The sequence below is a fragment of the Trichoderma ghanense genome (assembly GCF_004382785.1).
Source record: "Trichoderma ghanense strain CCMA-1212 chromosome Unknown scaffold_3, whole genome shotgun sequence".
Taxonomy (NCBI): domain Eukaryota; kingdom Fungi; phylum Ascomycota; class Sordariomycetes; order Hypocreales; family Hypocreaceae; genus Trichoderma; species Trichoderma ghanense.
Window position 1 is genome coordinate 122,747 of NW_027395666.1, and position 11,767 is coordinate 134,513.

The 11,767-nt window shown below is 55.4% G+C and overlaps 5 protein-coding genes across 5 annotated transcripts; 2 read left to right on the top strand and 3 right to left on the bottom strand.

The window, feature by feature from the left end:
- Window positions 1-2,181: 2,181 nt before the first annotated feature.
- On the top strand, window positions 2,182-3,762 carry CCMA1212_003339 (uncharacterized protein; the record flags this gene model as incomplete). The annotated part of the gene is made up of 2 exons (XM_073700690.1): window positions 2,182-2,520; window positions 2,602-3,762. 2 exons carry the CDS (start codon window positions 2,182-2,184, stop codon window positions 3,760-3,762), a joined length of 1,500 nt encoding a protein of 499 aa, XP_073560076.1.
- Window positions 3,763-4,119: 357 nt separating this feature from the next.
- CCMA1212_003340 (uncharacterized protein) lies at window positions 4,120-4,290 on the bottom strand (the record flags this gene model as incomplete). Its single annotated transcript, XM_073700691.1, has 1 exon — window positions 4,120-4,290. The coding sequence occupies one exon, from the start codon at window positions 4,288-4,290 to the stop codon at window positions 4,120-4,122; it is 171 nt and encodes a 56-aa protein (XP_073560461.1).
- Window positions 4,291-4,337: 47 nt separating this feature from the next.
- Window positions 4,338-5,836, bottom strand: CCMA1212_003341 (Phosphatidate phosphatase APP1; the record flags this gene model as incomplete). Its single annotated transcript, XM_073700692.1, has 3 exons — window positions 4,338-4,539; window positions 4,641-5,040; window positions 5,113-5,836. 3 exons carry the CDS (start codon window positions 5,834-5,836, stop codon window positions 4,338-4,340), a joined length of 1,326 nt encoding a protein of 441 aa, XP_073560462.1.
- A 1,157-nt stretch (window positions 5,837-6,993) lies between these two features.
- CCMA1212_003342 (putative argininosuccinate lyase) lies at window positions 6,994-8,477 on the bottom strand (the record flags this gene model as incomplete). Its single annotated transcript, XM_073700693.1, has 2 exons — window positions 6,994-8,348; window positions 8,423-8,477. The coding sequence occupies 2 exons, from the start codon at window positions 8,475-8,477 to the stop codon at window positions 6,994-6,996; spliced, it is 1,410 nt and encodes a 469-aa protein (XP_073560459.1).
- Window positions 8,478-9,251: 774 nt separating this feature from the next.
- On the top strand, window positions 9,252-11,606 carry CCMA1212_003343 (Bifunctional purine biosynthetic protein ADE1; the record flags this gene model as incomplete). Its single annotated transcript, XM_073700694.1, has 1 exon — window positions 9,252-11,606. One exon carries the CDS (start codon window positions 9,252-9,254, stop codon window positions 11,604-11,606), a length of 2,355 nt encoding a protein of 784 aa, XP_073560460.1.
- Between the last annotated feature and the right edge of the window lie 161 nt (window positions 11,607-11,767).

An 11,767-nucleotide genomic window follows, 5' to 3' on the forward strand; every position in this document is an offset into this window, starting at 1 on the left:
GTGCTGCCCTTGCCTAGGCACCAATGGATTCTGCAAGTCATTCACATGTCGCATCATCCCAACGATCTGCGAAGTGATCGCTGCGCTGGAATGCGGTCGTCAACATAAAATCTCCCTCGTCGTTTCCTGCCTACCTACTGTATTGAATTGCCGGGATAAAAAGAACGGACAGTCTCCAACGAACGATGCCATCCCCTTTCCAGGGCAGAGATAAGAATGAAATACAAGGGGACTGCCGTGTCATCCCGAGTGCACATGAGGCTCCGCAAGGGACCCGGGCCGGGTTCGGCAGCTTGGTGCCTGGTGATGATATTTGATGGCTTACGAGTACCGGCTCCGCCTCACCGGCAGACACTACCGACAGACTAATCCTAGTGCAAGAATCAGAGGATAGTACGTTGACGACTTGAAAAGTACCATCAGTCGACGTGTAGAGACAATCAGCTGTTCTCTTGGGTGTAATGGTTGAAGTTGCTAGCACTGATGGTTGGAAAGGAGGAAGCAATATGCTGTTGCAGCTAGATGGCTGAACCACCGTATGAAGGAAGCCAGCTGACTTCTCAACTCTTACATGGGTACTGTGCATTTAGCCAGATGCGCAGGTGCTGACTGACGGCAAAAGCACACGTCCTCCACAAGCGATCGACGCCTTTCTGTTGCCAAGGTCGATGGCGCACTCTTCCAGAGAATGCCGGTTTGTCATCTGTCTTCAGATTCTATCTAGTTAACCCCCCCCCCCGCTTCAAGTTCCTTGTCTTTGAGGGAAGAACTTTGTATGAGGCTGTCGATGTCTTGACTGTCCATGAGCCTTGCAAGCCGTTCCAGGGGCTCGCGTCCAACTCCAACGGCAAGATCCTATCGCGCGCCCCTTTTCCAGATGGAGTTGGGCCAATCACTTCAAAAGTGCAAGGAGATGCGATCCAGGTTCAACCAGCGCATGGGAGTCTCGATGCAACTCGTTTTCATTCGTCCATTCGCTCAAGTCGTTTGGTCATCTCACACGTAGGCCAAGACGCGCAGCTCGTATTTCCATCTTTCCTGCTCCATGCAGTTTTACTCCGGATTTGCGGTTCAACTGCTCGCTTCGCGACTCTGGGGTTCAGGCAAGGCACATTGGTTAGGTGGGCCAGATGGTTAACCATGAAGTCAATTGACGATATGCTGGATATTTTCCTGTATCTTAACAGATGGGTTATGAGCCGTCATCCTGACAACTCGAGGGCATCTCGTGAAATATAGCAGCGTCCGTGTCCCCACCCCTCCCGGAAGTGGCTGGCCTTGGTGGCATCGTCAAAAAGTCCAACCGCGGCAATGCGGCAACGACGAAGCCCCCAAGCTGCGTCTCAGGCCTTCTTGGTATTAGCCGCCGAGCACGAACAATCTAGCAGAGCCCAATGCGCAAAAGAACGGTGTGGCGGTCAGGAGGAATTTGACCGATTTCATGCAAATTTCGACAGCAAGAACTGTTGTTATCCAGGAGTATTGCGTACAGAGAAGAACGACTTACGTACTGGACATGTCTTACGTACCACCTTCTTGGCAGTGCAAGTCTTCAAACTTCAGAGTGGCAAGGATAATCATTTAGGTGCCCTTGTAATAATATCAACGTGCCGTCATCTGGACTGATGTGGTCCTACCCATCTTTGCTCGCGTGCCCGCACTCCGGACTGGGCAAAGCCAGTGCATGATTACGGGGGTTGTCAGTCCGTCAATTACTGCTAGTCTCCCCCCCTAGTGCACGTACTACAGAACTGGACGTCCGCACCTCATCTGTGCTACACCAGAACCTGTGTGTTCCGTATTCCTCCTCAACACGATGCCCTCACTCAGTCTCTCTTCCTCATTCTTCCACACCCGTACCTACATCTAGCATCATACACCTACTCTTCATCCCTACCTGCATCATCCATTTCTCCTCCTCTTCTGCACCCCTGGTTGATCGATCACCTTTAGGGGTCCGTCTAGCGCCTGTCGAACGACCCCATGCAGATCCCCCCTGGCTCCCCATACTGCAAGTTCAAGTTGCTTTAATACACGCCCAGGACCCGGAGCCAACGCCTTGTTATACCCGTTCCGTCTCATGTTTGCGCACTGAAGCCGCCATTTCTTTCCCTTTGTCCCCTCTCTTCCTCTCCTTCCTCCTGGACCCTGATACACCGATCCTCCCCCCGTCGCTTCACCATGAGCGGCTTCGCCAATGACCAGCTCTCGGGCGACGGGCCGTCGAAATGGACTCACCGGGCAAAGGCGTTCCTTCTCGTCTGCTCGCATCGCATGTGGCGGGGCGGTCCGCGATCCATACTGCAGATCACCGCCGTCGCCTTTGTCCTGCTCATGCTCTTCTACTTTGTGCCGCTGCAGCTCGACGACCGCTACCAGCAGATGCTCACCTGGTCGGCGCCTGACCCGTCTGTCACGGGCGACCTGCGAATCGTCGTCTTTGGCTCGCAGGATCTGATGGGGAGCGCGCCTGATGCGAAGCATACGCGGCAGTCATGGCCGGAACACCTCTGCAGACAGGTGAGGACAGATGGAAGCGGCAGCTTGCTTGTGCTGTCAATATATTCACCTTCCGATGCTAACGGACCGTCTTCATCTTAGCTCAACTGCCGCTCTGTTCTCTCCTTTGTTCCCCCGATCGAATCGCAGCCCGGCCTCACATCCAACAGCCTCTATGGCACAGAAATCCGCGCCCTAGAAATGTTCAACGAGCAGGCGAACCTTACGGAGAAGCCGGCCCTCGACAACTTCTACATCCCGGAACAGTACCCGGTGCCGTCAAAGACGCCTGACCTGGAGGCGCAGGTGCAAGAGTTTCTGACCATGTCCCCTCCAAAGATTCCGCCTCGAGAGACGCTCTGGGTTTTCACATTTGGCACGTGGGAGACTTGGAATTTGGCTTCACTGCCGCGAGAAACGGGCGAAAGACTCATCGACGCCTCGGTCACGAGCATGTTTACTCAGATCGAATTGCTCTATCGGAAATCGCTGAACCCAAAGTCTCCCGCCTTTTCCGACTTCTGGTCCAACGTGACCCAGGCACAGGTCCAGGCCCTCACTGACCCCGACAACAAGGTTGACGAGCGCAAGATGGAGAGCTTCCGCGTCGTAATCCCGCAGCTCTTCGACATCACGCTCGTCCCGGGCTGGCAGAACCGCCCGATTCCATCTGCTCCGCAGTCGAGAGGCGTCCATCTGCGAAACGCTGCATACCTCACTCAGAAGTGGAACTCTTTGGTCTCCAAACAGCTGGAGGACTGGAGGAGGAAGGGCGACTCCAAGCCTGAGGGGATCGAAAACGAGGGCATAGACACGGCCGCAACAGTTCCGACAATGTCTTCTTTGCTGCAATATCTCCCGGAATCGCTTCGGCCCAAGGACAATGGAAAGGAAGGCGATGCTACCAAGGACGATGTCATTTATGCGCCTTACCCGCGGCGTCTGGGGCTCCAGTCTTCCTTGGTGAGCAATGTTTTGGATGCCATGACGGAAGAAGAAATGCAGCGATCCGGCCTCAGGGATAGCAGAGGCCGAGGCACCAGGCCTGCGGACGATGCGATGCGGTTCTTTGATGTCTGGACGCCCTGCACCGCTGGAAGCCGAGCAGTTGTTGGGCTTGGCAAGGCGCATGCGAACAGTCAAGAGTGTGAGGCCCCGAATGATCACCTATTCTACGACCAGTTTACTTTTGGAGAGCGAGCCAAGGAGGAGTTGGCGAAGAGGACATCTGCTCAAATTCGGGAGACGCTGTTTGTTTCATAGACTTTTTTTGTTGATTTACGGGCAGAAGGGGGGAACCTGCACACTAAACAGCGGAACGTTGAACGGAAACACAATATCATAGTTTGGCGGGCATGATTTCGGCAGAGGAACTGGCGAAAGGCGTTTATATGGCTTCATTTTCATGGATCTCGGATGTTGATTCACGATCTCGGATGTTGATTCACAGAGCGGAGCAGAGGACATGATGTTTGAAACTGCTCGTACAGCTGTTCAGGTCGGCCGTATATGGTATATCCCTCTTGCGTCTTGGATACAGGGCCGTGCTTTGGAGAGGAGGAAGCCCATTCCTCAGAGTCACCGATTTATTATCCATGTTGTACATGCGTCTACTATTCGTTAAAATACATGAAATAGTGCGAAAAGGACAGGAAGCCCATGAGATGAGAGCCGGTGACTTGGGTCTCTCCAAATAAACCAAAAATCCCCCCTTACACAACCTATACAAAATTCTACAGTGACATTGTAACCCCAAATGTCGTTTATATCAAGAAGAAGAGGACAACGCATAACCAGCAAAAGAAGATCAAATCTAAAAGGTGGAAAGCACTTTAGCCTCAAGAGTGTTTCTGAATCACATTCTTGACCAAATCCAGACACTCAGCGGGATTCTCAAAGACGTGCCAAGCATCTCTAGGAACGCCGGTAAAGGCCTTCTCGAACCTCTGCGGCTCGTTCTTCTCCGCGAGCCCAATGGCCGCCGAGTCGGTGTCCTTGCGGATGAAGATCATTCGGATCCAGCCCGGGAACATTCGATAACTTTCAGAAAGAAGCATGTTAACCAAACTGTTTCATACAATTTTCTGCTCTTTGGTTGGGGGATTGTAAATGTGCATTGTGTGAAGTGAGCAGTGACTTACATCTCGCCATAGGACTCGGGATCAGACTGCGTGGAGTCCCCAAAAACAATGAGCTTCCGCCGAGGCAACCACCCATGGACCTTGATCATCCGATCCACCTTGTACTCCTCCGTGCCCATGGTCAGCGAAGCCAGCAGGCCCGTGATGGTCTTCCAGCTCGAGTCCCGCAGGATAAAGGTGCCCTGCGGGAAGTGCTCGTCGCGGAAGCCCTTGAGGAAGGGGTACAGGTTGTACGGCGAGGCGGACAGGTAGAACCAGGGGGTGTCGCGCGGGAGGAGGGACTTTATGCCCGCGTAGAGCTCGGGCATGCCCGGGACGGGGGAGGGCGGGTTGATGAATGTTTCTTTGAGGATGCCGATGGGGTCGCTTGTCGTGGTGATTTTGATTGTGTCGTCAATGTCTGGGTGAGTCTTGTCAGCTCTCTCAGCTTTCTCCTACCATAGACGCAGTCTCCGAGGCGCCTGTCTCATACCGGATATGATTCCCCATCCTTCCGGCCCAGCAAAATGCGTCTCCATGCTCAAAACACCCTCCACGCCCTCCACATCACAAGTCGCCCTCCTCGTATGCGACGCCGCCGCCGTCGCCCCATCATGCACCAGCCTCAGCACGTTTGTCGAAATGCCATTGATCCCGCTCGGCCCCAGCTTCAGCTCGGCCCCTCCCTGCTGCGACACCGTCGTCGCCCTCCCCGCGCGAATGTCCCACAGGAACGGCAGCAGCCTGTCCTCGATTGTCTGGCGCTCCTCGGCGTCGTCTGCTAGGCCGATGATGCCCGCGATGCCGGCGACCATGTCGGCGACTTTGCATTTGGGCTCGCCTTCGAAGACGGCCATGATGAATTCTGCTTGCCATGGGGTGTTGCTGTCGTTGTCACCCTGAGCTGCTGATGATGATGATGATGATGATGATGATGATGATGATGATGATGACGGGGATTGTTGTTGTTGTTGTTGTTGTTTGTAGGCCGTGTTGTCAAAGAGCCAGACAATGTCGCCCTTGGCAATGGCCTTGGAAAAGGGAACCCGAATGCTGACCTCGTTGAGGACATTGCTAATGGAGAACCGATACGGCACCGACGCCCGCGGATCGGGCAGCTTCTTCTCAATCTCGTCGAACTTGGCGTGCTTCCTGGTCCGCAGCTGCATCTCTTTGGCGACCTCGGAGGGGATAAAGTCCAAGACTGGGTTGTCCATTTCGAGAGATCTGGTAGGAGGGCAGAGCTATTTACACGTATCGGTGGAATTAGGGGGCGGGTGACCTTGATTGGGAGTGAGGCCCTTCGGGAGTACTGTTGATGGGCGATGGCTTAGATGGCCTATATTCAGACTGTTGGTGTTGACTGTGTCAGCAGGTACACGATGGGAGCCTCGTGCACGAATGTCAGATGCGAAGAAGATGTGGCACAAGGTTCAACGACAAGAAAGTAAGAAGAGGCGCAGATGAAGAAAGAGCCAAGAAAAAGAGATATATATATAAGTCTAGCGGGTTCACACACTCATAAAGATGCAAAGACTTAAATACAGTAGACATGGATCTTGAAGTGGAAACAGGCTGCCTTATTCTGTGAAGCTGAAAAAAGAGGAGAGGGGCCGTTAACAGGAGCGTCATCATCCCCCGTCAGCAACACCCCCGGGTGATTCTCCAACGCAGAGACGCAGGTGTGCATGAGCAAATGGGGTAATGAGGCAAACCGGTAATTCGACGATAATGCACCGCCATTCTGGATCTGTTAGTGATTTGCGGTTATGCTCATGACCAAAGTGAGGCATCATCGACTTGGGAGGCCGTGAGGGTGGGGTAGCTGAACTGCAGGAGACGATGAAACCATGCAGTAATAGGTTATGAGACTAATTGAGGGCCTTTTACTCTACATGTAGATGCAGGGCTGAATGAAGACAAAACCCCGGGTTCATTGTCTAGGGTTTCGCCTTACGGGCTAGAGAATGAAGAACAATGTCTCGCCGCTTGCCGTCCGTCATCGTGGGCTGCTGATGCGGGTCAGCCGCCCTGTCTCTGATGGTTTCAACGGTTTCATTGTTTAGCTGCGAGGGGCGAGGGGCAAGATAGTCATGCATGCAATAGCCAGCCCTGGCATGGTGTAGTATCGTAGGCATTATTTCGAGTTCGATCAGCAGCTGTCTAGACTTGATATAGGTCAGTATGACAACAAAAGATCTGCGCTCGACAACATGGTTGGGATTCATGAACCCTTTTCATATTCGAGCGGATATACATAGAAGTCTTGAGTCAACATTCATTCATGCCAATATCCTGCGCAGAGTATTATGATTTTTTTTTTCTGGTTTCGATTTATCCTTCTATTCTTACAACGAGCACCGAAATTGAAACCTCAAGCTTGTCCGCCAATCGCTGCCTTGATGACCTGGATCTGCTCCAGCACCGAAGACTTGCTCGTGCCGCCCTTGGCCGACCTCCTCTCGACGCTCGTCTCATACACAAACGCCTCGGCAATGTCCTCTTCGAAGCGGCTGTCAATGGCCTTGAGCTGCTCAAACGACAGCTCGTTCATCGGAATGCCCGTCTCCTCCGACTTGGCCACACAGCGGCCAGAGATGTGGTGCGTCTCGCGGAACGGAACGCCCTTGCGGACCAGGTAATCGGCAACGTCCGTGGCCAGCATAAAGGGGTCCAGCGCGGCCTTCATCTTGGCGCCGTCCACCGCCAGGGTGGCAAGCACGCCGTTGGCAATCTGGATGCTGTCGGAAACAGTCTTGACGTGGTCGAGCATCGGCTCAATGCTCTCTTGCAAGTCCTTGTTGTAGGTGCTGGGGAGGCCCTTTTGGGTCATCATCAGGCCAGCCATGTGACCAAAGGCACGGCCACTCTTGCCTCGCAACAGCTCCAGGCTGTCCGGGTTCTTCTTTTGCGGCATCAGGGAGCTTCCGGTAGAGTAAGCATCCGACAGACGGACAAAGCCGAATTCGGCCGTCGAGTAGATGATCAGGTCCTCGGCCCAGCGGGAGATGTGCTGCATGAACATGGCACCCCACTGCAGCGTCTCCGAGACAAAGTCACGGTCGGAGACGCCAGCCATTGAGTTCCAGATCAGGCCGTCAAAGCCAAGCTCCTTGGTGATCATGTCGCGGTCGATTCCAAAGGGGTTGCCGGCGAGGGCACCGCAGCCTAGGGGATTCCTGTTGACGCGCTTAATCACCTCCCTGAGCCTCTCCAAGTCGCTGGCAAAGGCGAATCCGTACGAGAGCATCCAATGGCTCCATCGGATGGGCTGTGCTCGCTGCAGGTGTGTGTATCCGGGCATGACGTAGTCAATCTCCTGCTCGGCACGGGCTGCGATGACGTTGAGGAAGTTGATGAGGTGCTGCTCAATCTGTCGGAGCTCGTCGCGGAGCCACATGCGCATGTCGCAGACGACCTGCTCGTTGCGGCTGCGGCCGGTGTGAAGCTTGCCAGCAATGTTCTTGCCAATGATTTCGCCCAGTCGGCGCTCGTTGGCAGTGAAGATGTCTTCGTCAACGCCAGGGACAATGGTGAAGGTGCCAGCCTCCCACTCCTTTTCGACCTCGCGCAGGCCCTGCTCGAGCTTCTCAAACTCCTCCTGGGTGATGATGCCGGCCTTTGCGTTTGACCGGGCAAATGCAATGCTTCCCGCAACGTCCTGCTTGTAGAGCACCCTGTCGAAGTAGATGCTTTCGTTGTATTTGACCATCAACGGGTCCAGGCCGCCTGCATTGAGCACGGTAGATTAGCATTGATCACGATAGTAAGCATGTCGGAAAGGCAAGCAGAACATGACATACCCGTAAATCGGCCTCCCCACAGCATTGCGCCGCTCGGTTTTGAATCTGAGGCCATAATTGTATGTCTGTAGTGTGGTGATGGCGAACCAATGGAATGCGGAGAGAGGATTGAGGCTGAGGGTGAGGAATGAGGATGGGGGGTGTTGTCTGTGAGGCTGGAGATGAGATGGAAGGATCAGAAGCAGAAGCAGAAGCAGAAGCAGCAGCGGAAGAGCAAAGAGTTCAAATAGCCGCTCCCGGAGATGAAGCTCGAGATGCAGCAGCTCCGTCTGTCAATTGCACTCGCTCCGGTGGTGGAGCCCTGACTCTTAAGCAGCGACTCACTCGCTCCGATCGGCCACAGAGGGGCAGTTTTGCGGTTGGCAGGACCCCGCGAATGAAAAAAAAATCTGACTGATAAGCCGCCAGCAGGGTCTCGGATAGGTACTGGTACTTGTCGCGCTGCAAGGAGCGGCCCTGTGAGACACGCGCAGAAGTGGGCACGGCTTCGTACAGGTACCAGCGGGCGCCGACAACCCGCTATCGTAGCGCTATCGCTTCTCCCAGTCCAACTGCCCCGCCTTCACCCCACCAAAAAGTCGCGAGAAAAACTGAGCTGCTCAACCATGATCGACAGCCCTATTGGTGGCTTCTGATAGGCAGGGATAGTCTTAGAGGGGAAAAAAAAGAGTCGACGAGCAGCTTGAAATCTCTTCCTTCGAGTGACTTTCTGGCATTGGCCTCTCCAGGTGCTGGACGGACCATTGCTCTCATCTCTCGCCCCAAGAGAGAGACTGGATCTGGAACCTCTTGGAGATTCCACCAACAGCCCGTCACATCCATCCCAACAATGGCCGACCTTCGCATCCTCCTCATCGGCAACGGTGGCCGCGAGCATGCTCTGGCTTGGAAGCTGAGCCAGTCTCCTCGCGTCGAGGCCATCTTCGCGGTCCCTGGAAACGGCGGCACTGCGACATGCCCCAAGACCACCAACGTCTCCTCCGTCTCGGCCGACGACTTCCCTGCCCTCGTCCAGTTTGCGCAGTCCAACGGCGTCAACCTGGCTGTGCCCGGACCCGAGGCGCCTCTCGTTGATGGCGTCGAGGGCTTCTTCCGAAAGGCCGGCATCCCTTGCTTCGGTCCCTCCAAGGAGGCTGCGCGCCTGGAGGGCAGCAAGACGTACTCAAAGGACTTTATGAAGAAATACAACATCCCCACGGCCGCCTACGAGAACTTTTCCGACTTCAACAAGGCGGTTGCATACGTTGACAGCGTGAACCACGATGTCGTCATCAAGGCTACCGGCCTGGCTGCTGGCAAGGGTGTCATCATCCCGCAGACCAAGCAGGAGGCCAAGGATGCGCTCAAGGAGATCATGGTGGACAAGGCCTTTGGCGACGCCGGAGACGAGGTCGTCATTGAGGAGTTCCTCCAGGGCGACGAACTCAGCGTCCTCACCTTCTGCGACGGCTACTCCATCCGATCTCTTCCCCTGGCCCAGGACCACAAGCGGATATTCGACGGCGACCAGGGACCCAACACGGGCGGCATGGGCTGCTATGCCCCCACCAACATCACAACGCCTGAGCTCGTCCAGCAGATTGACAGAGACATTCTGGAGCCTACCATCTCTGGAATGCGAAAGGAGAAGCAGCCTTTCCGCGGTGTCTTGTTCACCGGTCTCATGATCACCCCCAACGGCCCAAAGGTCCTCGAGTACAACGTGCGATTCGGCGACCCCGAAACCCAGACGGTTCTCCCCCTGCTCTCCGCCGACACCGACTTGGCTGAGATCATGCTGGCCTGCACGGGCGGCTATCTGGACAACTGTCATCTGAATGTCGAGAAGAAGTTCAGTGCTACGGTTGTCCTTGCTGCTGGCGGCTACCCTGGATCTTACGCCAAGGGCACTCCCATGACTGTTCAGACGCCTCCTGCAGGAAGCACCATCTTCCACGCCGGCACAAAGCTCGAAGGGGATCAGCTCAAGACGTCTGGTGGTCGCGTGATCGCCATCAACTCGGTCGGCGAGTCGCTGAGAGCTGCTGTTGATGCCTCATACGCTGCTTTGGCTTCCAACGTCATTGATTTCGAGGGCAAGTTCTACCGCAAGGACATTGCCCACCGCGCTTTCAGAGACGCTGGCAAGGTTTCCATGACCTATGCGCAGGCCGGTGTCGACATCCAGGCCGGCAACGACTTTGTGGAGAAGATCAAGAAGGCCGTTGCCAGCACCAAGAGAGCCGGAGCCAGTGCCGAGATTGGTGGCTTCGGCGGCGAGGTCGATCTCTCGCAGTGCGGATATCCGAATGCGCCCATCCTGGTCGGTGCCATTGACGGTGTCGGCACCAAGCTGATGATTGCGCAGGCGATGAAGAAGCACGACACCGTGGGCATCGATCTCGTGGCCATGAACGTCAACGACCTGGTCGTTCAGGGCGCCACCCCCCTGATGTTCCTCGACTACTACGGCTGCAGCAAGCTGGATCTCGCTGCTGCCGCAGACTTTGTGGAGGGCGTTGCTGCTGGCTGTATCCAGGCCGGCTGCGCCTTGGTCGGCGGCGAGACGGCCGAAATGCCCGGCATGTACAAGGACGAGGACTACGACGCTGCCGGCTGCGCCGTCGGCGCCGTCACCAGCGATGGCATGCTTCCCCGGAAGGATGCCATGGCTGAGGGCGATGTACTCCTGGGTCTCGGATCCAACGGCGTCCACTCCAACGGCTTTTCTCTTGTCCGCAGAATTGTGCAGGCTGCCGGCTTGGACTACTCATCCCCTGCGCCCTGGGATGCTTCCAAGACCGTTGGCGAGTCCCTCCTGACACCCACCAAGATCTACGTCAAGAGCCTGCTGCCGGTCCTCGGCAACATCAAGGGTCTCGCACACATCACTGGAGGCGGGCTGCTCGAGAACGTGCCCCGCATGCTCCCCGATTCGCTGGCGGCAGAGATTGCTTTCGGCACCTGGGAGATGCCTCCTGTTTTCCAGTGGCTCAAGACGGCGGGCAACGTGGCCCCCGCGGAGATGTGCCGTACCTTCAATGCTGGTATCGGCATGGTGGTGGCCGTGGAGGCCAGCCAGGTGGAGGCTGTCGTTTCGGCTCTGCGCAGTGGTGATGAGCGTGTTTACACTATCGGTAAGCTGGTCCGTAGACAAGCTGGCCAGCCCGGCTGCGTTGTCGAGAACCTGGAGTCATGGGCGTGAGGGGTGATACAGGGGTCTGGGGGATTGCAAGAGAGTTAGAATTCGGAACTGGAAACGGAATGAGGCGTACAACTACAAAATACCAGGTGGGCGGGCAGCTGGCAGGTGTCAGGTTTATTGCTACCTACACGCCTAAAGTACTATAGAATCTTTTCACTTTT